At 39.3% G+C, this 25,156-nt stretch overlaps 2 protein-coding genes across 12 annotated transcripts in view; both read right to left on the bottom strand.

Moving 5' to 3' along the window:
• Positions 1 to 220: 220 nt before the first annotated feature.
• CFAP298 (cilia and flagella associated protein 298) lies at positions 221 to 18,480 on the bottom strand. Of its 4 annotated transcripts, none has more exons than XM_043999120.1 (8): positions 18,328 to 18,440; positions 17,622 to 17,819; positions 11,460 to 11,627; positions 9,147 to 9,214; positions 7,833 to 7,991; positions 2,479 to 2,610; positions 774 to 869; positions 223 to 448 (listed from the first exon to the last, which is right to left on the bottom strand). In XM_043999120.1, the coding sequence occupies exons 2-8, from the start codon at positions 17,758 to 17,760 to the stop codon at positions 338 to 340; spliced, it is 873 nt and encodes a 290-aa protein (XP_043855055.1). In that variant the 5' UTR covers positions 17,761 to 17,819; positions 18,328 to 18,440; the 3' UTR covers positions 223 to 337. The 4 variants fall into 4 exon arrangements, with proteins under 4 accessions (XP_043855057.1, XP_043855055.1, XP_043855056.1 ...); XM_043999121.1 differs by lacking the exon at positions 18,328 to 18,440 and adding an exon at positions 18,154 to 18,302; XM_043999119.1 differs by having other exon boundaries at positions 224 to 448; positions 18,324 to 18,480.
• A 3,623-nt stretch (positions 18,481 to 22,103) lies between these two features.
• Positions 22,104 to 25,156, bottom strand: part of SYNJ1 (synaptojanin 1) — a 120,195-nt gene continuing 117,142 nt past the window's right edge. For 6 of the 8 annotated variants that reach the window (XM_043995319.1, XM_043995314.1, XM_043995318.1 and 3 more), the window contains one exon: positions 22,104 to 25,105. In XM_043995319.1, the coding sequence (XP_043851254.1) occupies positions 24,272 to 25,105 (834 nt within the window). In that variant the 3' untranslated portion in view covers positions 22,104 to 24,271. The remainder of the gene's footprint in view (positions 25,106 to 25,156) is intronic. The other 2 variants (XM_043995321.1, XM_043995320.1) reach the window with 1 other exon arrangement.

Raw genomic sequence — 25,156 nt, 5'->3', positions numbered from 1 at the left:
AGGTGGCACAGTGGATAGAGTGCCAGCCTTGGATTCAGGAGTACCTGAGTTCAAATCTGGCCTCAGATAATTGACAGTTACTAGCTGTGTGACCCTGGGCAAGTCACTTAACCCCAACTGCCTCACCAAAAAAAAAAAAAAGAAAGAAAGAAAAAAAAATGGCCCTTAAGCTTTGCTCAGAAAAATTTAGAAAAGAGACAAGATCATTCATAAAAACTTTTAATAATTCATATTTTAAACTCTAAGCTAAACAACTTGAAATGTATATTTCTGTCAGTTTTATTAAGAATTAAAGGCCAGTTAATTGTTTAAAATAATACCAGCTCAGTAAGGAATTTCATCTTGGTCTCCACTTTATGTCTTTTACACCATGAAAATGTTTCTTTAATGCAGTGTTGTCTGCCCATGTAGAATCTAGACAGGAGTCATCATCATTTTCTTCCAATTTCTGGGAAAAGAAATGTGTTTTTACTTGAAGTACTTTAGAAAGACGTGTAATAAAGTATGAGAAAGCATCAAAAATGGTGCTTGGTGCTCTCCCTAAGGCTGGGCACTGACAACCTCACATTCAGATTCCAAGGCTTCTGGGAGATGTCAAAGGGGAGTTCATATGCAAAGGAAGATAATTTTGAGCCCCTTCTACCAAACTGAAAACCTGATCCACCTTCTCCCCAGGGATATTGCTTCCCCTCTACCTCAGATGATCCTGGGGAAAGAATTTGGCCCTCTAGTCTTAACAGACTTCTGATGAACAGCAGCTTCTTTTGTTTTACCTTGAGTTCCTCCTGCCTTCTGTAATAATACAGCATCATCTCTTTTTGTTCTTCATTGCTTATAACAGGTTCCCGGGCTGGAGCTCCTTGACCTTTCTGTTGAAATGTGGAAAAGGGTAAAATGCATATTAAAGTCAAATTTACTTCTGTTTCAATGAGTCTGTGATCTCATAGATGGAGATAATTCCCTTCAAAGCACACAGATCACAAACTGTCAAACTGCTCATCTTGTGTGATTCTTGTTCACTTCCTTCCATAAATCCTCCCCAGAGGATCTCCCTAACGTGCTTAAGGCCTACCTCCCTCTAGATCTTCTCACATTCCCTGGGTACAATGTAACAGTGCTTGAGCGGTCCTTCTGTTGTACCTGGTGCCTGTCAGTCCATCTCATTTTCTTCTATTTTGTCAATTACCTGGAATAGTGCTTGTGATTCATCATATATTTCTTGAATCATTTTCTGTACCCCATTTATTAATATCCTTTATAAAACAAACCTTAAGATGGCAGTGTAGTATATAGTAAAGTATAAAAAAATATAAAGTATAAAGTATAAAAAAATAGCCTTTACTAAAGACCAAACTTGGTTAGTAGGGTATGAACATTCAGAATTGGAATCAGAAGAACTTAGTTCAAGTCCCACCTCTTACACTTACTTAAATAAGCAATTTTCTTCTGCTTCTGTGGGCCTCAGTCTCTCCACTTGTAAAGTGAGGAGACTAGATAAGCAGCTATCTAAGGTCCTTTCTGAGCCCTGAGATTCCTGGAGTCTTTAGGAAATCACCCACTCTGACACTGGGAGTTGCCCTGAAACAGAACAATTAAGATCAAGCCCTCACAGGGACCTGCCCTGCAGGTACTGGGGAGTCTGGAACTATGGCAACTCCAGTCTTTAGGGAAGGTTGAAAATTCACAGGATCAAAGATTTAAAGATGACAACGACCTCAGAGGTCATTATTTTCCTGTTTCCAAACTCAGTGTTCTCCATGACATTGAGTTGCCTCTTTCTCTATTAGGGCAAGGTCAACAACTGTCCCCAGGTCATGAGTCACATTACTTCTTCAGGACTTAAGAACATATAGTTCTTAAGAGATCATATATGGTCCCTCTGATCTCCATCATACTAGGAACATATCAATCTACTTCAACAGCATGGAGCACATTGAAAGCAGCCTCTTCTGTATTGATGATTTTTAATCAATTTAAAAGTTTTGAAAACTGTCACCAAACATTCCCAAACACTCATCAGGTTTTGGCTACAGTGCCCACATTTTGTTTTAAAAAACATTTTGGGGGCGGCTAGGTGGCGCAGCGGATAAAGTACTGGCCCTGGATTCAGGAGGACCTGAGTTCAAATCCGGCCTCAGACACTTGACACTTACTAGCTGTGTGACCCTGGGCAAGTCACTTAACCCTCATTGCTCCGCGCAAAAAAAAAAAAAATTATTTTCCTACAGCATTTTAAACAATTTAGTTTTTGCATGCAAAAAAAAGTAAATTAAAAGTTAACTCTAAGCTACTTTTATACTTTCCTTTTCCACCTTTGTAGGTGAGCATAATAGATATTTTTATGTAGACAATAAAACTATTAATGTTTGCATTGCTGATTTTAAAATCTCAGATTATAACATTTCACCAGTGAGAAAGTAACCAACTAGTTATAGTTAAAATGTACAAATAATGAATCATTCAAGTATAAGCACTTACTTGCTGAAGTTTGACAATGATTTTAGTTTTCTCATTCTTCCCCACATAGTCTGAAAGTTTCTGAGTTCTTTTTAACTCCTTTGCTGCCCACCACATTTGTGCATCTGATTCATTAATGATCTGAAGCCCAGCCTGTAATGCATTAAAAGAATCAGCTTCAGGATAAGTTTGCTTCCAAAAAAGAGATGAGAAAATGCATCACATCACGCCGAGCTCCCTCTGCCCTGTTTTTTGCATTTGTGGTTAGGGAGTATTGCATATATTCTCAGACTCAACTGATGTGTTGATGATTTTGCTAAACTACTTTTTATTTTGCCTTTTTTAAATTCTTAAAGGAATGAGGAGAGGGAGGAGAGAATTACAGCTGAACGTAACTGAAAAACAAGAAGATATTTACTTTTAAGCAAAGATTCAACTTTGGGTGGCCACACCATTCAAACAGACACAGCACAGCCTGGCTTATTATGTATCACTCCAAACAAACACCAATCTACTGGAGACATCTAAAATCCTGAATTTCTGCCAGCATCTAAAACACTCGTTCTATTATTTCAGCACTTTAAACTCACTGTTCAAATTCATGAGCATTAATTTCCTGCTTTGGAGCCACGTTTAATTTTAATCAACTTTCCTAGGGTAACAGAGAATGCACTGGATTTGGAGATCAGAGACACAGGTTCAACTCTCAGCCCTGTCATTCATTAGTTGCATGATCCTCAGCAAGTCATTTTATTTTACCTCCCTGAGCCTCAGTATTGTCATCTATAAAATGGGGAGAATTATAGTTCCTAACCCACAGCTTTCTTGTTAGGAAAGTGTTTAAAAAACCTCAAAGTCTCACATAAATGGGAGTTATTATCTTTGTCTTGCAGACTTTTTAGATATGACATACACAGACCATTAAAACCAGGCTTTTTTTGCACATTAAGGCACAAGGGGAATCTGAGTTGGTTCAATCCTTTTGTTTTTTAGAGACCAGACCTCCTATCTTACCAGACTGCAGTTGTTCCCTCCAACTCCCCAGATGACTTGGCATGGTAGCTCTGACCCTCCCCAGGAGCAAGGACCCGGGTATGCACCCCACCCCCACCCCAGAAACACCTGCTGATTCTGAGTCTTTCAGGAAGTCAATGCTGACTTTGGGATGTAAAATAAACTGTGTTTTAACTATTAAGAGACAGAGAAAGCCCCCCGCCCCCCACTAAGCTCACTCCCTATGGAGGACTTAATGACACTGAGTTGTAGAGGGCCAATATTTGGCCTTCATAGTCCTTTCATTTTTTCAATTATAAAGAACTTAAATTATAATTCCCTTCAACCAGTTACTGTCTCTGCCACTGCTGCTGACCTTTTTATTATTAGTAGCACCTAAAATTCAAGACTTCAAATGCTAAAATTTCTTCTAACTGAAAACTCCTGTCTTTCCACTTACTCCACCCATTCCGAGGATCCAATTCCTTGGCCCTGGCCTAATTTTTCAGTTCATTATCCCCTTTATCTCCCAAGTCAGCTTAAGATCCTATAGTCATTCATTTCAATATCCCTCTCTGTAGCACAAGTTGTTATCCCTTTAACTTTCCCCTTTAACTACTTTACCAATTACTAACCTAGGGTAACTCTACTACTTTCTCTGATCCTAATACTAGGTTGCCAAGCATTGCTGGAAGAAGTCATGAAACCATTTGTTTCTATTTATTTTATTTATTCTTTATTTTTAAATTTTTCATGCTATTTAACTCCAGCTGAGCCTTCACTGTTATTTGGCAGTGTTTTCATTCCCCTCTTATCTACCTTCTCCCTTCAAGCTATTAGGTTTATTCTAGGTTTCAGGGAGTCTGCTACTTGGTTCAGTTTTATCCTTTTCTAAGATATTTATTATTTTAATTCTTTCCTCCAGGGCTTTTATTTCATTTTTATCTCGCTTCATTTCTTCTACATATTCATATCATTCTTGATGAAAAGGATTTTTTCTTTCTCTGTGAGAGACACAGAGAAAGTGATTATGGAGTTACTTTTTCCTTCACTACATTTTGGAGCATTTTTAGATCTACTATAATTTTTAATACTGGCCACAGTTCTTTCTGGTTAACCTATCCCTCTAGCTTTATTTCCTGAATTGGGGTTCTGTTCCTGGGCCATGTTCCATTGCCTGCTTGGTTTTGGATAGCGTGGTTGCTCCTATTTGGTCTTGTCCAGGGTTTCTGCAAAGATCTCATCTCACAGGGTTAGCCACTTCCCCTCTCCCACTCCACTTGGATCTTTTGAGGTTCTAAATGCTGGATTTTCAGGGTGCTCTATGGCATCTTAAGATAGAGTGCTAGGGAAACTCAGAGTCCTTGGGCAACCAGCGTGTCCTGGTCTTAGAGCTGTCATACTCAGACTGGTTGTTGCTATTCCTGGTAGTTTCCAAGGTATGCAGCATTGCATTTACTCATCTGGGCCGGAATATTTGCAAACATCAAGATGGTTGGATGAAAATGATGGGGAAATTCAGAAGCTGATAAATGAAAAACAAGAACTCCACAGGGTTTATTGGCAGGAAACCATGTGTCTCTAAGAAGGGAGTGTTTAACTCCAACAAAAGTTGAGAACACTATGCAAGTGTTCAGCCCGTCTCTCCAGGATCATGTCCTTATCACCAATCAATGTGACTCCAACACTGAGTAGTTAAAATGTACCATAAGTCTTTGGCCTGTAAATAGCCTTCAGGGCATCATAAAAGCACTTTGGATTGTTACTGTCAATATAAAACTGAATTTCATCTTGTGCTTTCCCAATCACCAATGGAGTGAAGCAGGACTATGAGCTCACTCCCATGCTTTTTAGCATGGTGTTTCCAGCGATGTTGTCGAATGTCTTCAAGGAGGATGAAAATGGCATCAAGGGCAGCTACTGCACTGACAGTAAATTATTTAACTTGAAAAGGCTATAAAGCCAAGACTAGAGTAGAGGGAGAGTTGGTGTGCGACTTTCTGTTTGCAGATAATTGTGCACTTAATGAAGCCTCTGAGGCTGAGATGCAACAGCATATGGATTTTCTGCTGCTTGTGCTAATTTTGGCCTGATAATTAACACCAAGAAAACACAGGTTCTTTACACCATCTCTATGTGGAACCATCAGTTCCAGCAAAAGGAAAGATTCTGAATGCTATGGATAAGTTCACTTACCTTGGCAGTATCCTTTCCAGCAATGTACACATAGATGATAAGGTTGACCCACACACTGCCAGAGCTAGCTCAATGTTTAGGGGGCTCCAAAGGAAAAGTTGTGGGAGAGAAATTAGGCTGCCTACCAAATTGAAGGTTTAAATTGTCCTGACCTCATTGTTGTATGCCTGTGACACCTGGACAGTCTACCAGCGCCATGCGAGGAAACTGAACTGCTTCCATTTGAATTATCTTGGAAAGATTCAGAAGATGACCTAGCAGGATAAGGTCCCAGACACTGAAGCCTTTTCTTGAGCTGAACTGCCAAGCATTCAAACTCAACTGCAAAAGGCGCAATTCTGAAGGGCTGGTCATGCAGTTCAAATGCCAAAAGTATTCTTGCCAAAGAGACTGCTTTACAGAGAACTTACACAAGGTGAGTACTCACACAGAGGTCAGAAGAAACAATACAAGGACACTCTCAAGACATGAAAGACACTAGCACAGGACCTCCCGGCATAGTATGCCTAGATCAAAGAAGGTGTTGTGCTCTATGAGCAAAACAGAATAGAAGTAGCTCAAAGGAAATGTGAGAAACACAAATTTAGAGCCATGAACACTCTAAATGTGTGGTAAAGCCTTCCAAGCGTGTATAGGTCTGATCAGCCACAGCTGGACATACTGTACCTTGACCCCAACATAATGATGTCATTTTGGTCCTCTGAGAATAAAGGACAACAACCAACCAGTGTTTCCAGTGTGAGTTTCTGACAATCTTGGGGACTTCTGGTGCTTCTTCTGGACACAAAACCTTGCAGGCTTTTTTGGGGTGTGTGTGGCTTGTACTGGCACTAGATTTCTATTTCCCATAGATTTGAGGATGGCTTTTTGTACAGCTCCAAGTGGAAAAAGTCACTCACTGTGGTTTCTACTGGGTTTCTTAATCATCATTTAGTCTGGTGAGAATATCAGGATTTTGCTGGAGTAGATATATGGGAGTCGGCATTGTGCCTCTGTTCGGGCAGGCATCTTTGCCCAACGTCCACCCCTTTAACTCTCGGTAGATAAATTAGTTTCCAACTTTACTGACAATACTGAAGTCATATATTTCCTCTACTTTCCCCCTTAATAACTAAAAACAATTTCAGTTTCCTTCACTCGTCTTTTTTCTTTCTTCCTATTTCAGAGGAAGAAAAGTTCCTTCTCTCTCAACTTATGCCTCTGGTCCCAGATCATTTCTACATTCCATTAACCCTGTTCATAGCCAAATTCCTAGAAAAAGTAGCCTATTTTCACTGTCTTCATTTTACCCTGATGCCTTGATCCTAAACAATATGATTTATTCTCATACTACTATACTACAACTTTTCTTTCCAAGGTAATTAGTAAACACTAAATGGTAAACGTCAATGGCTTTTTCTCAATTTCTTCACCTCATCAATAGCTCATGGTGGCTACATTTTCCTTTTTGAAACTCCTCTCTCTCTGGTTTTAGTTTTTTTTCTCTATTGACCTCTACTTTCTGCTCCTTCCCATTTCCCATTCCCTATATCTATTTATTTTTTTCCAGATCCTATTTTATGATTTCTTCTCTAATTTTGGTTAATTTCACCAACGGTTTCCCAGTTAGCCAGGCTTCAAACCTTGCAACTCTTCTGATGATTCCTTATCCCCCACTCCCACCTGTCTACCCCCACTGAGTCAGTCACAAAGTCACATAGATTCTAGTCTGAATTATCTTTTGCTAGGATCTCCTTTTTCTATTCCCAAGGCTACCACACTCAGACACTCATGATCACTTGCCTGGCCTATTCCCACAGTCTCCCTTGCTCTCTTCTTGTGCTTCTTCAATCCGTTCTACACATTGTTCCTAGAGATGGATATAATGAATGCACGATTCTGATCAAATCATTTACTTTCCTGCTAAAAAACTTTTAGTAGCTCTCTCTTGTCCAAACTTAATAAATTTATTAAATATTAAATTGGTATTAAGTAAGTAATTATTAAGTACTAAAGTTTAAAATGGCAGTGAGACTTTCTGGGACACCCTGTACTTCACAAGTGAAAGTGACAGACTTTTAAACACACTTGAAAGTGTGGGATTATAAGAAATTGTATAAAGCATTACTTAGCTTCTACATGTTGTTAATAACTCCATTCTCTTTTTCAGAGGAGATAAATCCATCTCAGACATGAAAACTACATACCTGAGTTCCTGACAAATCTTCTTTATTCTCAAATTCCATTCTAACTGGATCATATGGTGGCAATCCCATTGGATAAACAATCATTACAGCTCCTCGAAGCTGGTCCAGTGCATCTTTCACCATCTCCATAGTAACACATACATTAGCTTGCACTTGTTTCTGAAAATAAGCAAGCACTATTACTTAAGCATAATACAACTATAAATAAAATAAGTTCCATATTCTGATTACATTTTGTACTCAATTAAAAGTAAAGACAAATGGCTGAAAACATCTACAGTTCCATTAGGAAAAAAAATGCCTTTTAACTTCTCCTCTCCAGATTCTCAAATTACCCATGCTTCTCAAACTGAAAAACACATCCAAACTAATATTAAGATGAATTTATTTCCCTCAGTAAAACAATTTAATTAAGACTAAGCATACACATGGGGGCAGCTAGGTGGTGCAGTGGATAAAGCACTGGCTCTGGATTCGGGAGGACCTGAGTTCAAATCTGGCCTCAGACATGATACATACTAGCTGTGTGACCTTGGGCAAGTCACTTAACCCTCGCTGCCTCACAAAAAACAAACAAACAAAAAAAAATACTTCAACACTAAGCATACACAAAAATTATCTATGGATGTACTACTTAAACTTTTCACTGATATCTATTTCAAGTAATTAAAAAATAAAATGTGTTAATCCATACTTGTCTCATTTGTGAACTACACATTTACCAAAAGTAACAGAAATACCTCTAAATTGTGGAGGATGGAGGATATGGGACAGTTACAAGTATGAAAAGAATAAGCTAGGGAGCACCCCAAACATGTCTTGGAATTTTTTTTATTAAAAAAAAAATTATTTTCATTTTCAAATTTTTCCCTCCCTGAATCCCTTCCCTAATCTAATGAGAAGTTAATATATACCTATTATACATCTGAAGTCATGCAAAACATATTTTCACATTAGCCATGTTATGAAAAAAAGGCAAGAAAACCAAAGAAAGTGAAAAAAATATATACTTAAATCTATACTCAGAGTTCATCAATTCTCATCATGTTTTGTTACTTTTTTTTTTTTTTTTGCAGGGCAATGGGGCTTAAGTGACTTGCCCAGGGTCACACAGCTAGTAAGCGTCAAGTGTCTGAGGCCGGATTTGAACTCAGGTCCTCCTGAATTCAGGGCCGGTGCTTTATCCACTGTGCTACCTAGCTGTCCCCCATGTCTTGTTACTTCTAATGCTTGTGAACAAAAAGTAGACAAACCCAAAAGATGGATAACTTTGGGAGCATTCCAAGTTGGAAGGATTAGTACATGTGACATTACCTTAGATATTAATGCTTTAGCTTCTTCTACAGTTTTCTTCAAAACTTGCATCATTTTTTCATCTGGAGCTTAAAAAAAAGAGAAGTGACAAGATTTTATGAGAAGCTTTAAATATGCTGTATGCTTTAATTCTAACTAGTGGCAGTCTAGTAGCAAGTTTAAGGACAGGTAGTGAGTTTTAGTAGTAGATTCAAGAAGGTTGTATGTTAAGGGCAGCAGCTAGAGTAAATAGCTGAGTAAAAGGATCTCTTCACAATCACATAGTTTTCTGCAAAATGGCAAAATTTGAGAGCAATGATATCAAGGAAGTTTTGTAGACTAAACAACAGGAAGCAGTGAGAATAGTCAAAATTCCATTATTTAAAAGGAAGTTAAAATTTTTCAGTTGAGAAACAGAGACATGAGAAAACCAAGTTGAACCCGCATATATTTCATAATCAACTCCATATTGAAAATATTTGTGACATGTAATTTTACCCCCAAAAGTAGAAATCAATTCAATTTAAAAGTCTCTGCTAAAAATGAGTTGTTATAACTCTTTCCTCATGAATTAGTATTCTTTTTTCCCTAAAATTTTATTTTTTCAAATTATACATAAAAATGCTTAACATTTCTTTTTTAAAAAAATCTGAGTTCAAAATTCTCTCCCTCACTCTTCCCTCCTCAGTGAGAAGGCCAGAAGTTCACTATAGATTATACACCTGTAGTCATACGAGGTACATTTCCATCATGTTGTGAAAGAAAACACAGGCAAAAACAAAAAAATTATAACATATACTTTGATCTATATTCAGACTCCATCAGTTCTTTTTTGCTTGCTTGTTTGGGTTTTTTTGCAGGGCAGTGAGGGTTAAGTGACTTGCCCAGAGTCACACAGCTAGTAAATGTTAAGTGTTTGAGACCAAATTTGAACTCAGGTCCTCCTGAATCCAGGGATGGTGCTTTATCCACTGCGCCACCTAGCTGCCCCCTTCCATCAGTTCTTTCCATAGAGGTGGACAACATTTTTCATCATGAGTCATTCAGAATTGACTTAGAACATTGCATAGCTGAGAATAGCTAAGCTGGTTACAATTGATCATTGTATAATATTTTTGTTGCTGTGTACAATGGTCTTCTGGTTCTGTTCACTTCACTTTGTATCAGTTCATGTAAACCTTTCCAAGTTTTTCTGAAATCATCCTGCTCAATGTTTCTTCTAATATAGTAGTGATTCCATCCCAATAATATACCACAACTTAATGAATTAGTATTCTTTCTGAATTTAGCTTCTTTTCTCTAGAGAGTACTACCTAGTTTTGAAAAGAGGGCAAGTTTATAGATGAAATTGAAAGGACACAACAGCACCCTCTAGCAGAATATAAGCTACTTGCAGGCAGAGCTCATTGTTCATTTCCACTTTTGGATCACCTCAGCTGAATGGGTATTGTATACAGTAGTATACTTTTTTTTTTTAAGTGAGGCAGTTGGGGTTAAGTGACTTGCCCAGGGTCACACAGCTAGTAAGTGTTAAGTGTCTAAGGCCAGATTTGAACCCAGGTACTCCTGACTCTAGGGCCAGTGCTCTATCCACTGTGCCACCTAGTTGCCCAACAGGAGTATACTTAATAAATGTATGTTAAACTAAAATACTTCTAAGATTACCAGTTTTCGAAGGTCATTTAGGTCATAAACTCCTTAAACAGACTGTATCTTCAATCTTCATACCCTTCATAGAATATAATATTTTTAATATGCCAAGTATGCAATAGATGCCTAACAAATATTTGAGTGATTGAATTTTTCTAAATTCAATTTTTACATATAAGGGCTTAATTTTCATAAAGAAGCTATAATCTAGTTGATATTTTACAATTTCATGCCTCCACCTCTCATATATTAAGAGGACACCTGCATTCCAGATATGATTAAAGGTTAATGAGTCATATTCATAAAGTTCTGGGTCAGCACTGTAAATATATTTGCATTATTTTTCCTGTTTCTGTACATAACAAGAGGTCATTTAATCAAACACACTTCTCCAAACCTTAACACAATTCAAGCCTCAAAATTTCCCCACCAAATATTGTTCCACATTATATTTAAGATATGATTGTCATTCTATAATAACAAAAAGTCTGGAACTCCACTTACCTAGTCCTCTGTGTATTATCAGACTGGTATCTTTTGACAAGAACACATAAAATTAAGTTTATGTGTTGAAATGTTGAGACTATTTTTTAACTGAAATGAAGTACTACATTTTCTAATTATCAATGTTGCCCAAACTTACTCAGACACATAGAAGAAAAAAGTTATTTATGGCTTGATTACCATGACCATTTCTTCGTCCAATTTCATCCTTCTTAAACACTGAGCCTCCACTTGGTACACATTTTTCAGCCCATTCATCCTTTAATTTCAGGTCTTCAATTTGTTCATCTGTTAGTCCTTGCATATTAGGCGGCAGAAATATGCCATGTTCTGCTAGCTCTTCAATTTCTTGAAATATGGACAAAAGAGAAAATTAGAAAACATTTCAGAGCTATATTACCATCACCACCACATTCTCTGAAAAACATAGTAACCAAAAGGTCTTTTAGATACAGTCTCATTTGGTTTCCACAGTAACACTATGAGGTATCACTGCCATCATCATCCTGCATCTTACAAAAGAAAAACCTAAGGTTCAGTGAGAATAATAGGTGTGACTAAGTTACAAAGCTAGAAAATGGCTGAGCTAGGACTGGAATCAAGGTCCCAGTGAAGAGTTCTTTCCACATATTAGCTTGTGAAGGCCTTTTTCATATGTATGTGTGTGTGTGTGTATGTATGTATATGTATTTTTAGAACTCTAGAGCTGGAAAAGATTTAAAAGTCATCCAGTCTAACTGGCAGATGCTAGAATCACTTTGATAATATCCAGGTCCTGCCTGTCTACTTCATAACAAGGAATTAGGGGGCAGCTAGGTGGCACAATAAAGCACTGACCCTGGATTCAGGAAGCCCTGAGTTCAAATCTGGCCTCAGACACTTGACACTTACTAGCTGTGTGACCCTGGGCAAGTCACTTAACCCTCATTGCCCCACAAAAAAAATATAACAAAGAAAGGAAAAAATTGACATAAATGAAGAACAAAATAAAATGTCAATGAAACTATTTCACTGAGTTAGAAATATTTGTAGAAACTATAAATAAAACTGGATTCCCTGAGTAGAACTATTGTATCACAAAGCAAAATGGCAGGAGCACCAGGACAAAAGCAAAACAACTGCAAAAAAACCCCCCAAAAAACCCCCCCAAACCAGCTGGTACTCAAAAGCTTTGGTCAAGCAGAGATAATGGAAGTAGAGGACAGAACTCAGAGAACCTGAGAATTATTGGCATCCCCCAAAACTTTAAGAGAGCCTGATAACCACATTTTAACAAACTCTGCAAGAAGTTCTCAGAATTTATATTGCAATACAACAAAACCTAAAGGGTACCAACAGGGATGAACCCCAAATTCAACTCATTCAATTAACCTCCAACTTACAAAGCCAAAGAGAAGTAAAGAATAAGAAAAAAATTATATATTAAAGAATTCCAAACTGATTTACAGAGGATTTTTCACCCAAGATGAAGAAAAAAAGCAAAGGCACAGAGACAGGAAAGGTGATGATAAAAACAAAGGGCTTTACAAAGCAGAATAGTTTGACTACAAGACAGAATGTGTGAAAGAGAAGAGTACAACTTAAAGCTAGAAAGGTAGACTGGAGCCTGATTATGGATAAGAAATTTATACTGGGGCAGCTAGGTGGCACAGTGGATAGAGCACCGGCCTTGGAGTCAGGAGTACCTGAGTTCAAATCCGGCCTCAGACACTTAACACTTACTAGCTGTGTGACCCTAGGCAAGTCACTTAACCCCAATAGCCTCACTAAAAAAAAAAAAAAAAAGAAATTTATACTACCTTTTGGCAGTGGAGGGTCATGGTCAACACATTGTTGTCTGAATAATTTTACTAATGAATAATGGACTAGAGGAGGATAGACTGTAGGCAAGATGATCAGTTTGGAGGTTACTATAATAGCTCAGATAAGAAGAGATGAGGGCTGGAGCTAGAGTAGTTATGGTGTAAATGTAAAGGATGGAACAAATGTGAAAGCTGCTAGAGGAGTATAATCAGTTGAGGGAACTAAGAACTGTTCATCCTGGGGGGGGAGGAGACTCAAAATATAATTCTGAAGAGAAATCTAAGAACAATAAGCAGAAGTTGCAGAGAGGAAGATTTTGACTCCATGTAGAAGTTAATAATTATACTTTCCAAAAGTGAAATAGACTGCCTGGTAAGGTACTGAATGGAGGTTGGGTGACCACTTAGAAAATACATTACCATCTGTTTTGTGGCTGAACTTCCTAGATGTGCTACTGCTGTGGAAGGTAAGTTCCTTGGGAGAAGGGATTCTTATTTTTCTGTTTCTAGGCCTTACCACTCAGCACATTGCTCTCTGCATGTACAAAGTGTTTATGATATGTTTTTTCACCCATTCATTTGCTGAGGATATTAGAGAGATTTCTATTCAGGTTAAAGATTGGAGTAACAATTGAGCTTCTTCCCAAGTCTGAAATTCTGTGACAGGACTTGGCATCTAATCAGAAGCTGATGGGGAAGATAGGGAGGAGAGACAAGGTAGTGTCAGCATCTCTGAGGACGGAAACTTGGATGATGGTGGTAAGGGAAATAAGGAAGAACGGCAGGGTCTGGAGCCACAGAGATATACAGAATGAACAAGTGTCAGCCAATTAGCTATGTGACATCCAGGGGAAAGTGCGCCAGACATGGACTTGGGACTTGAATGTGAAGCTTAGCCCTGTCACTTTCCCTGCATAATTCTGGGCAAGTCATTTGGCTTCTGTGAAATCAGTTTCCTCATCTGTAAAATGATGTGGTTGTATTAGATGACACATCAGATTCCTTTCAGTTCTACACCTGTGATTTTATGCTTCATTCTAGTCCTTAAATTGGGACTTTTTCTACCATCACCCAAGATGTTAATGAACAGAATCAAGGGCACAGTCTGGCAGGCTCATGGGGTTCTATGGGCTACAATTTACAAGACCAAAATTTGTGGTATATTTGAACTGACGAGGAAAAGATGAGGGTGACTTGGGCTCTAAAATGGAATAACTGGGAGGATGGTGGTGTTCCCAATATAAAGTGGGAAATTCTGGAGGAGGTGAATTTGAGGAAGATAAGTTCTGTTCTGGATATATTGAGCTTGAGGTGACTGTGGGACAGATGGAGATATCAAGATAGCATTTCCTGAACATCTCTCATACCCCTCCACATTTCTTCATTTTCTTGAACACCAATGCTGTGTAATTTCACTGATGTAGCTCATGCATAAAGAAGGGACAGCAGGGACAGATAGGTGGCACAGTGGATAAAGCACCGGCCTTGGATTCAGGAGGACCTGGGTTCAAATCTGACCTCAGACACTTGGCACTTACTAGCTGTGTGACCCTGGGCAGGTCACTTAACCCTCACTGCCCTGCAAAAAAAAAAAAAAAAAAAAAGAAGGGACAGCACTTTGTTGTTCAGTTGCTTTTTCAGTTGTGTCCAACTCTTCCTGATCCCATTTTGGGTTTTCTTGGCAAAGATACTGGAGTGGTTTGCCATTTCTTTTTCCAGCTCATTTTACAGACAGTGAAACTGAGGCAAAGAGAGTGATTTGCCCAGGGTCACATAGCTACTAAGTGCCTAAGGCCAGACTTGAACTCAGGTCTTCCTGACTCCAGGCCTGGTGCTCTTTCCACTGTGCCACCTAGCTACCCTGGGGCAGCAAAGTACGGTGGAAAAAGCAATGGCTCTGGCATCAGATGATGCAACAGCTTTTTGATTAGGCTCCCTATATCAAGTATCTCCCCTTGCAGCCATTAAAGTCATCAAGAAGCAAATACAACGACAACAAAAAACAAACAAAACCCAAACCAAAAAAACAAGACTTAGGTGGGCAGCTAGGTGGTGCAGTGGATAAAGCACTGGCCCTGGATTCAGGAGAACCTGAGTTCAAATCTAGCCTCAGACACTTGACACTTACTAGCTGTGTGACCCTGGGCAAGTCACTTAAACCTCATTGCCTCAAAAAAAAAAAAAAAGCTCAGCTCAAGCATCACCTGCTGCAGGAGGCCTTGGCTGACCCCCAACATCTCCCAAATTACTTTGTATTTATTTTGTACACGGTAGGTAGATATGTTGTGACAACCAAATTACTTGAAAGAATGGACTGTTAATTTTTTGTCTTCATATCCCCAGCTTCTAGCAGTGCTTAGCTCATAATAATGGCTTACTAAATGTTTAATTAAATTTAACAGAATTAACACTCTTTGGGTATGATTTAACCAACTGCAGATGAATCCATCCAAACCATATTTTTCCATCTGATGTCATGACAAACTTTAGTCAAATATCTTGCTGAATCATTTGGTCTCTCTGCCTCAGTTCTCTCCCCATGTCAATTCATTCTCTGTTCAGCTGCCAACATGATTTTCCTCAAGCATAGGAATGACCATATCATCTCCTCATAAATAAAATCCAGTGGCTCCCTATTAAATTTAGAACCAAGTAGCATGTCCTTGGTCTGGCACTTAAAGCTCTTCATAAATGGCCCCTTCCTATCTTTCCAATCTACTTACATTTTATTTCCCTCCATGCATGATATGATTCACCCATAGTGCTTGCATCTCTAGACTCAGGCCTTTGCCCCCATGCTTGAAATACTTTCCTTCTTTACTTCATCTTCTTGGAATTCCTTCACAGTGAGCTCAAGCACCACCTTCTGCCAGAGGCCTTTCCTGTTCCTCTCTGTTGCTAGTGCTTTCCTCACTATAGTCACATATCTCACACGTATGTGCCTCTAGCAGGTTTGGAATTGCTAGTGAGGAAGGAGTTGGGGAATCTCAGGATCTGGGTTGGAAGATCTCTCTCCCAGCTTTAGCTCACCTGAAAATTCTGAGAGGCGTGTCATCTCTCTCTCTATCCACATTAGTACTAAAGACATTAAAGAGCATAAAGCCAAGCACAAATCCCAGGGGTCAGGCACTCCACTGGAGACATGTTGTTCCAAGATGATGTTGAATTCTTCTGGCCCGGCCATTCAACCATTTCTAAATCCATCTGTCATCTAGCTGACGTCTCTCTAGCTCATCCACAGGAACAGCATGAGAGACTGTAAGATGCTTTAATGAAATCTCACTAAATTTTATCCAGAATCTTACTCACTCCTACCAGTTGGAGAGTGATTTGCCCAGGGTCACACAGATAAGTGTCTGAGGTAGTATTTGAACTTGGGTCTTCCTGTTTTGGCCACCATCAAACATGGCCTAATTATTCCTCTAGCACAACATTCTATCTCCTACCTTAACAAAGATCTCCTGAGACTGGAACATTCTCCCTCCTCATCTTTGTCTCTTGGACTCCCTAGGCCCAGTCATACCCATAGAGTATTGATTCTTTTCAATTTAATTAATCAAACATTTAGTAAGCTATTATTATGTGCTAGGCACTGTACTAGAAGCTGGGGATATCTTCAAGGCCCAGCTTAACTGCCACCTCCAACTTAAGACTTTTCTGACCTCCTGCCTCCCACTTATGGAAGAGTAAGTACTCTTACATACTCACAAAGAGTGAATTTTTGTATATGCTAGCATACATGCTTTTCTCCCAGGAGACTGTAAAATTTGTCTTTTTTTTTTCCCTTTGTCTTTTCAGAACCTGGCCCAGGCCACAGTAGGTCTATTTCATATTTGATAAATACCTGAATTAAAGTGAATCTTCAATAAAGTAGTTTTAAGGGTGAGAATTACAGTTAATTCTATGTATGATTTCAGTGTGGAAACTCCCTTCTACAATGCATGACTGGCAACTCATCTATAATTTATAGTCTTAGGGAGTTCCCTAGGGTACTTCAACTCTCATTCATGTTCACAAAGCTGGTATATATCAGGATTCAAGGCTGGACTTTTCTTGTCTTTTTTGGAACTATATCTATATAGATCTATATGGAGATACAGATCTAATCCCCATATCTTATTCTAGATGTATGTATATGTGTCTACATATATGTGTGTGTATGTCTGTCTGTCTATATTTTGGCTGGCACTTAACCAACTCCTTTTTTTTTGGTTTGTTTTGGTGAGGCAATTGGGGTTAAGTGACTTGCCCAGGGTCACACTGCTAGTAAGTGTCAAGTGTCTGAGGTCATATTTGAACTCAGGTCCTCCTGACTCCAACAGTTTTAGAGAATTGACTTGAACAAGGTCACATGACTATTGTGTGTCAGATGAGACTGAATTTGAACTCAGGACCTGCTGATTCTGGAACTGGATCTCCATCCTTTTACCGGGGAGGACAAAAACCCGGCAACAACACAACAGGAGAACCCCAGCTCTGCGTGGGGGTGACGCCCCTAAGAAGCCTCCGGGGGTGAGCTGGTCTTTCTGGTCGCGGGTACCTGAGCAGATGCGCTCCACCTTGAGCCTGCCATTGTAGATCCTGGTGACCTGCAGGGTGAGCTCCTCTATGGGGGTGCTCCCGGCCGCCTGCAGCAAAAACTGGCTCTCATCTCCCCGCTTCACATGGAGATAAACCATCACGACCCGACTAGACTCCGGAACCGTCCAGGACCCGCGCACGCGCAGCTCGGCGCTATCTATCAGAAACAAGAACACCCGAGGAGTTAATAAGGCAGGCCCCAACCTCCCGACTCTGGGCTCAAAGTGTGTCAAAGTCTTGGCGGCGGAGTCTGCATTAAGAGAGGTTTGGGGGCAGCTAGGTGGCACAGTGGATAGAGCACCGGCCTTGGAGTTGGGAGGACCTGAGTTCAAATCTGGCCTCAGACACTTAACACTTACTAGCTGTGTGACCCTGGGCAAGTCACTTAACCCCAATTGCCTCACTAAAAAAAAAAAAGATTGGTTTGAAGAAGGGATTCCCCGCAACTGAGGGAAACTTTGCAAAGTGTAGGAAACCACCACCCCCTCTACCGGAAATATTGGTTGCTAAGGGCGACCGAGTTCAACAACCGTCCGGCGAGAGAGGGGAATGGGAGAAACAAGGCCTCGCTGGGCCCAGCCGGGGGCCATGTCCGCCCCGGGGAAGCCCTCCCTTCGTCTTCCCAAGTGGAGCTGGAGCCGCGGAAGCCCAGAACCGTTACCACCAATTCAACGTCACCGAGACCAGGAGCTGTCCGGAATCTTCCGCAACGCCGCCAGGAGAACGCGACGAGATAGCACTTCACCTCCCAGCTCGCGGAAGTGACGTCACTACTCAACGTGCAGCCTCGCGCCTTCTCCCCGCCCTCTCGCTGTGGCTTTCTGGTACCGCCCTCTCAGCCTTCTGAAAGGCGAGCAGGAGCAGTGATTGGCTCCGAGAACTGACGAGGTTCCGCAGCAGAAACACCCCTCCCCCTTCCCCAAACTCGACCCCGACTACTACCCGCACCTTAATTCCTTCCCCTCCCTCCCTCCCTCTCTCTCCCTCCCTCCCTCTCTCTCCCTCCCTCCCTCCCTCCCTCCCTCTCCCTCCCCCCCCCCCCTCTCTCTCTCTCTCTCTCTCTCTCTCTCTCTCTCTCTCTCTCTCTCTCTCTCTCTCTCTCTCTCTCTCTCTCTCTCTCTCTCTCTCTCTCTCTCTCTGTCTCTCTGTCTCTCTCTGTCTCTCTCTGTCTCTCTCCGTCCCCTTTCATGTGTCCACCATCCGTCAAAGGGAGATAAGAATGACACCCTGCCTCACGGGGTTGTTGTGAGGACCAAAGGAAATAACATATGCAGTATGCTCTGTAAATGCTAGCTATTGTTATAGCTATATTGTTACAGACAGGTTTCCTTTTCTCTGGGGGGGGGGGGGGGGAATCCTACTCATATCCTAAAATCCATTTCCCATTTTGTTTTACCTGGGTCAGCTGGAAGGGGGATAGATAAATTTAACCACCAGGTAGTGGATAGCTGTGAATTGGTAAATCCCTCTCTCACAAGCCTGGGGAATCCTGGTGTGGATTCCATCAAAAATGAAGCTCTTTTTGTGGTAGCAAAGAATTGGAAATGGAGGGAATGCCCACCAATTGGGGAATGGCTAAACAGGCTGTGATATATGAATGTAATGGAATACTATTGTGCTGTATGAAATGATGAGCAGAAGGATTTCAGAAAAACCTGGAACGACCTAAATGGACTGATGCTTAGTGAAGTGAGAACCAGGAGAACTTTGTACACAGTATCAAAAACATTGTGTGATGATCAACTGTGATGGACTTGACTCTTCTCAGCAATACAACGTTCCAAGACAATGCCAAAAGACCCATGTTGGAAAATGCTCTCCACAATAAGAAACAGAACTATGGAATCTGAATGCAGACTGAAGCATACTATTTTCACTTTTGTTGTTGCTTTTTTGTTATTGTTCTTATTTATTCTTTCTTTTATTTTTTCCCCTTTTGTTCTGATTAATGTGGAAATATGTTTAAGGGGGGCAGGTAGGTGGCGCAGTGGATAAAGCACTGGTCCTGGATTCAGGAGGACCTGAGTTCAAATCTGCCCTCAAACAGGACACTAGCTTGTGTGACCCTGGGCAAGTCACTTAACCCTCATTTCCCTGGGGGAAAAAAGACCCCCCCCCAAAGAAATATGTTTAACATGATAATAATGTATAACCTATATCAAATTGCTTGCTAGCCTCGGGATGGGGGAAGGGAGGGTGGGAGAAAAACTTGGAACTCAAAAGTGAAACTCGAATCAAAGAATGGATGTAGAGCAAGCACTTTGCAAACCTTAAAGATCTATATAAATGCCAGTTATTCCCTGAGACTTCTCAGTTCTTGCTGAGCTCAAGCAGTGTCTATAGAGCTAGCAATACATGGTGGTACCAGTAAATATTTAATAACCCATTTTCAAAAAAGGGTACACTTGTAAATCTAATCTGTGTTATTAACACTTTAAGTTTAGACAATCAACAAAATCAAGTCCTGACTTATTGCTGATTTCTGAGGTGTAAATACTAAAAAAAAAAAATGAACAATGGGCTCTCAAAAGCTAGTTAGAGGGGGCAGCTAGGTGGTGCAGTGGATAAAGCACCAGCCTTGGATTTAGAAGGACCTGAGTTCAAATATGACCTCAGACACTTGGCACTTACTAGCTGTGTGACCCTGGGCAAGTAAGTCACGTAAGCCCAATTGCCTGAAAAAAAAAAATAAATGAATTGGCTGATTTCCAATAAGAGCTTTTCACTTTGGCTTAAAGTTATGGACTTTCTACAGAATTCTACACCCATCCTGCCCCCTCCCCCCACGAATTTCTAAACAAACTACATAATAACTAGGAAACTAGCATAATGGACATCTATAACAAGTGGCACAGTATACCAACCACTCCAGATTCAGAACTCCAAATCAATCCCCTCCCCACCCCCAGGCCACCATAGGTAGGGAAGTAGTGCGGGATAATAGAAAGCAAGCTATATTTAGTTAGAGCACTTGTATTTAAATCCCAGTTCAGGTACTTGAGTGTTGGACTAGATGGTCATGAAGACCCTTACATCTCTAGATTTAGGATTTTTCCATCTCTAGATCTATGATCCTAAGTTCTAGAACATTTGATTGCTTCAATTTTTTAGCCAAAGCAGCAAAAAGTGTGGAAAGCCTCTAACTCTGGAAATCACAACACATGGCATGGCCTCTGAATTTCAACTTCTGATTGTGGAATTTACAATACAGCGTGAATCAAAACTCATGCTGGCTTGGTCTGCTTGACTCTTTCCAGCCTCAGTTAGCCCATCACAGTTGCAAGGTGGGTATAGGAAGAACAGTGCAGTCTTTGTCTTGCATCTGTCTCTCCTTTGACTTTGACCTGGGCACCTCTCTGCCAAGGTTGTGTCTCTCTTCCTGACAAAAGGAGCAGACAGTGAGAGTGTCTACATCAAAATATGTGAAAGTCAATGCCAAGGGGATCAGATGAAACAAAATAGACTAACACTTTTCAGCGTCTGACTCTTAAGAATACAATAGGTGGGATGAAGATGCTAAATTTCTCAGCAGATACTGAACAGGAGAGCTTCAGTTAAAATGCAACCAATAGGTCCAGGGATATGAAAATCATTAAAACAACCTAGTTTATTTTCTAGAGCATTGTCCTGTTCTGCCAGTCTAATGACTTTCAATGAAGTATATGAGATTAGTGTCCATCATGAATTATTTTTGATAAACCATGATAAACCATTCTTTGTGATCACATTTTTCTCATAATCCATACCTTAAAGATTCTTTTAAGATTTGCCACTAATTCAATAAATATATTTTCTATAATTTTCAAATCCCAGTATTTTTTGAAAATGGGGATACCATTTGCTCTTCTCCAAAAACTTTCAAAAATCAAAGACGGGCTAAAAAAAAATCATATCAACTAGTTCTTTTAGTACCTTGGAATATAATGTTTCCTCTGTCAAAGTCGGGTTGCCATTTTACACTGCTGTATGTTCTTTTCCACCCTTCAAAACTACTTTGGTTTATCTAAATAATCAAGCTTATGGGGCAGCTAGATAGAGCACTGGCCCTGGATTCAGGAGGACCTGAGTTCAAATCTGGTCTCAGACACTTTACACACTTACTGTGTGACCCTGGGCAAGTCACTTAACCCCAATTGCCTCACCAAAAAAGAAAACAAATAATCAAGCTTGTTCCTAAAATAAGAACCGATGAAGGTCTAAGTGTTAACTAAAGACCTTTCTTATTGAATAAAGGGCATGGGGGCTCTTCTGGCTATCCAAAAGTAATTTGCTCTTTATTTTTAGATTCAGGGTGGAGGTTGATGAAGATTTTACTACTGAATAAGTAGGTTATATCTATTCACTAATTATCACAGAAACTGTTTTGAAAACTCCAGGGAGTATATTAGAATCTGAACTGTTGTCCTAAAATACGTCTGTTTTAAGCAAAGTGATCAACATGGTAAAGACAGGTATTTTTAATTAAGATGCCACATTTCACAGGATATGTACAGAATGTCACATACCACTGCATTTTAATACTATAGTTTTGTAAAGTGTATAGTTATAAATAGTGTGCCACATAAGCAATAACATTGTTACATATAAATAGCAACTTACCACAAAGGACAAAGAATTAGTGAAAAGTTTAGTGTTTCAATTTTGTACTTAGTTGTTTGTTTTTTTAAAAGAAATGCTAGTTATTTTTACTAATACACGTTACACTGTTTTAGCTACTTGCAGGATACCTTTTAAATCCAATAAACTCTAGAATTTTTTAGTAATCTGCAAACTTGGTTATCCTGTTATATGCTGAGCTGCTGCATGTTATGTACACTTTAGACTGTAGTTTATCATTAGATATCCGACAGGAAGCACTGCTTACAGAATTTCAATTTGCACTAGCAAAGTTCAAAGAACTGTTTTGCTAATATAGAGCATATAACCAGACACTGATCATTACACAGATGTTAGCAGCCACAATTTTAACAAGTTAATTCACATATTGAAGCACACTGCTTATAGTAATACTGCTTTTTAAAATGTACAAATACTGTTGTTCAGATAAGAACAACAACAACAAAAAAGCACAATATAAAATCCACTGGGGTTTCTTTTCTATTTAAACAGCACATCCTGGCTGTTAAGAGAAGTGTGAATTACTTTTACAAATATAGTATTTTGATAGCATTTAAGAATTTAGATGAGTCTTTTACATAATGTTTGCTTATATTTTAAGTGATGCAATCTTCTGTGCTTTTTTACCTCATTTCTGGCTATGATCACAACTCTGAGATTATACCACCTGCTTTCTTTTTCCTAACTAATGCACATCTTTAAATGAACAAACTATAACACAGCAATAAAGGTGATCATTTATAAACTATACTTATTTTTAAAAGCATATTGGTGATATTTTTTTAAGGTAAGGATCACTTTAGTTTATATTTGCGACAGAAGTGTCATGAAAGGAATTTTCTGCTTGAGTTCACTCAATGTTATCAAAATACCACATTTTGTATAAATTTTGCACACTTCTTGATAAAAGAATGGAAGCAAGATCAATTGCATAATGGCAGTGCATTGCAGGAGATAAATCCATAGCTGACTTGGGGCTTGGCCTTAGTAATGTGGAGAGCTTCTTAATGGGATAAAGAAGTACTAGATTACATCCTCCATTCAAAAGAGCTTCATCAGCGTTGAGGTCTGCTGCCTTGTCTGCTAGAGGCAGCAAATAAAGCAGTGAGGATGGGTTTGGAATAAAATGTGCCTTAACCAAAAGCAAGGAAAGACTCATGTTTAAGACCAGGAGTTAAAATGCTATCAAATAAGCCCTCCCCAGATGTTTTCATAGAACCACAAGATTTTCAAGGCAACCTAGGTAACCACAGATAACAGTGAACTTCTGGCTCCACTGAGGTATTGGAATAGAAATTGCTAAGTTGGGGGCAGAAAAAACAAGTTCTTTAATTCTTTTCCCAATTTGGGGAAGAAAAGTTTAAGAAACAGGAAATGAAAATATTCTACATAACTGAAATGAAATATAAAGTGTCTCAGTTATAGTTACAATCTTCTTCATTGGTAACAAAAGACACTAACAAGAGGGCACTGAAAGTAATTAAAAATCTACACCATATAAATAAAATGAGTTTAACAAATAATGCAAATAATTTGTTATATGTTTTTAAAAAAGTAATACCTGTCAAATGTTTTTCAGTATTATTTTGGCAGTTCTTTGGTAAATATTCATAAATACCAGTTGCTAATCTGTATGAAAGGGCTGATGATTACATCAGGTGAAAATTATTAGGGTTTTTCCATATTCTTTAGAAGGGAAGAATAAGAGATAATTTCAAGAATAAGTACTATTCCCAAAAGTAGTTTTAAGCACTTTAAAATTGGGATTAATAACTAATTATTTTGGTTACCTATCCCAATAAACACATTCAAACTCAACTTGATGATGAGAATTATCTTTGTGTATTCCCAAAATATACATATTCAAAATTGTACACATTAAATAGTGGTATTTCATGAAAATATCAGTGCACTTAATTATTGCACATAGTATAACTTTAATGCCCATTTTGGGGGATGTATCTTGCCCAAAAGATCTTTCATCTCATAACATTATCTTTCTGTAAAATCTACTGCTGATGAAGTCTTAGATGCCAAAGGGGTGAAAGGATCTACAGGAGTTGTAGGGCCAGGTGCTACTACTGGAGCAGGAGGCTCAGGTGGTTTTCTTGATGGCAACATACAGAAAGAAACAGTTGAATTTTTATTCCAGTCCAAGGAAAAGTTTGAGTCAGGAAATGAAGTAGATTGAGTGTCTAGTAAGTCTGGACAACCAGCTGATTTCTCAGCACTGACTCTATTCAACTCTGTTGCACTGTCCTGTGATTTCTGTTTTACACTGAAATCATCCTCCTCAAAAGTTACCCAGCCTTTTGGTTTGATGCTTTTCACTGCTGAAGAAGTGCTCTGCAAATCAAAACTGTCCTTAAATCCGTCCTGGGGAAGGGAAGCCTTGCTTACATTACGACTGAGGAGATGTGAAGAGGGAGAAGGATTGCTAGATGGTTCTTCTTTTGGGAGCCATGAAATTACTTCAGATTCTGGAGGGTCAGTTCTAAATGGATTTCCAGGAGGAGTTCTATCAGTGAAAGGATTTGTCGTGTTTAAGCCAGCAACAAATGGGTTTGAGGAACTTTTCATATTTTCCTGTGATTTGCTCCGAGGCGGAATAGGTGGCATTCCTGGCAAGAAACTTTCAGTGGTATTCAAGAGACAAGCAAAGCTTTGTGATGTGGAAGGCAACTTAATCAACTCCTTTTGGTTTAAAGGTAGAACTGACGATGTTTGAATAGACATCTGAGGCTTTGATGGAGCAAATAGATTAAATGAAAGGTCATTGCTTAATTGTGTTCCACACTTAATATCATACTCTTCATTTGTTTTTAACTGAAATAGAAATAAAGAAGACACTGAATATTTTAGATGGATTTTTATACT

This window comes from Dromiciops gliroides, chromosome 3 (assembly GCF_019393635.1).
Source record: "Dromiciops gliroides isolate mDroGli1 chromosome 3, mDroGli1.pri, whole genome shotgun sequence".
Taxonomy (NCBI): Eukaryota; Metazoa; Chordata; class Mammalia; order Microbiotheria; family Microbiotheriidae; genus Dromiciops; species Dromiciops gliroides.
This window is presented reverse-complemented; position numbering and strand designations above follow the sequence as displayed.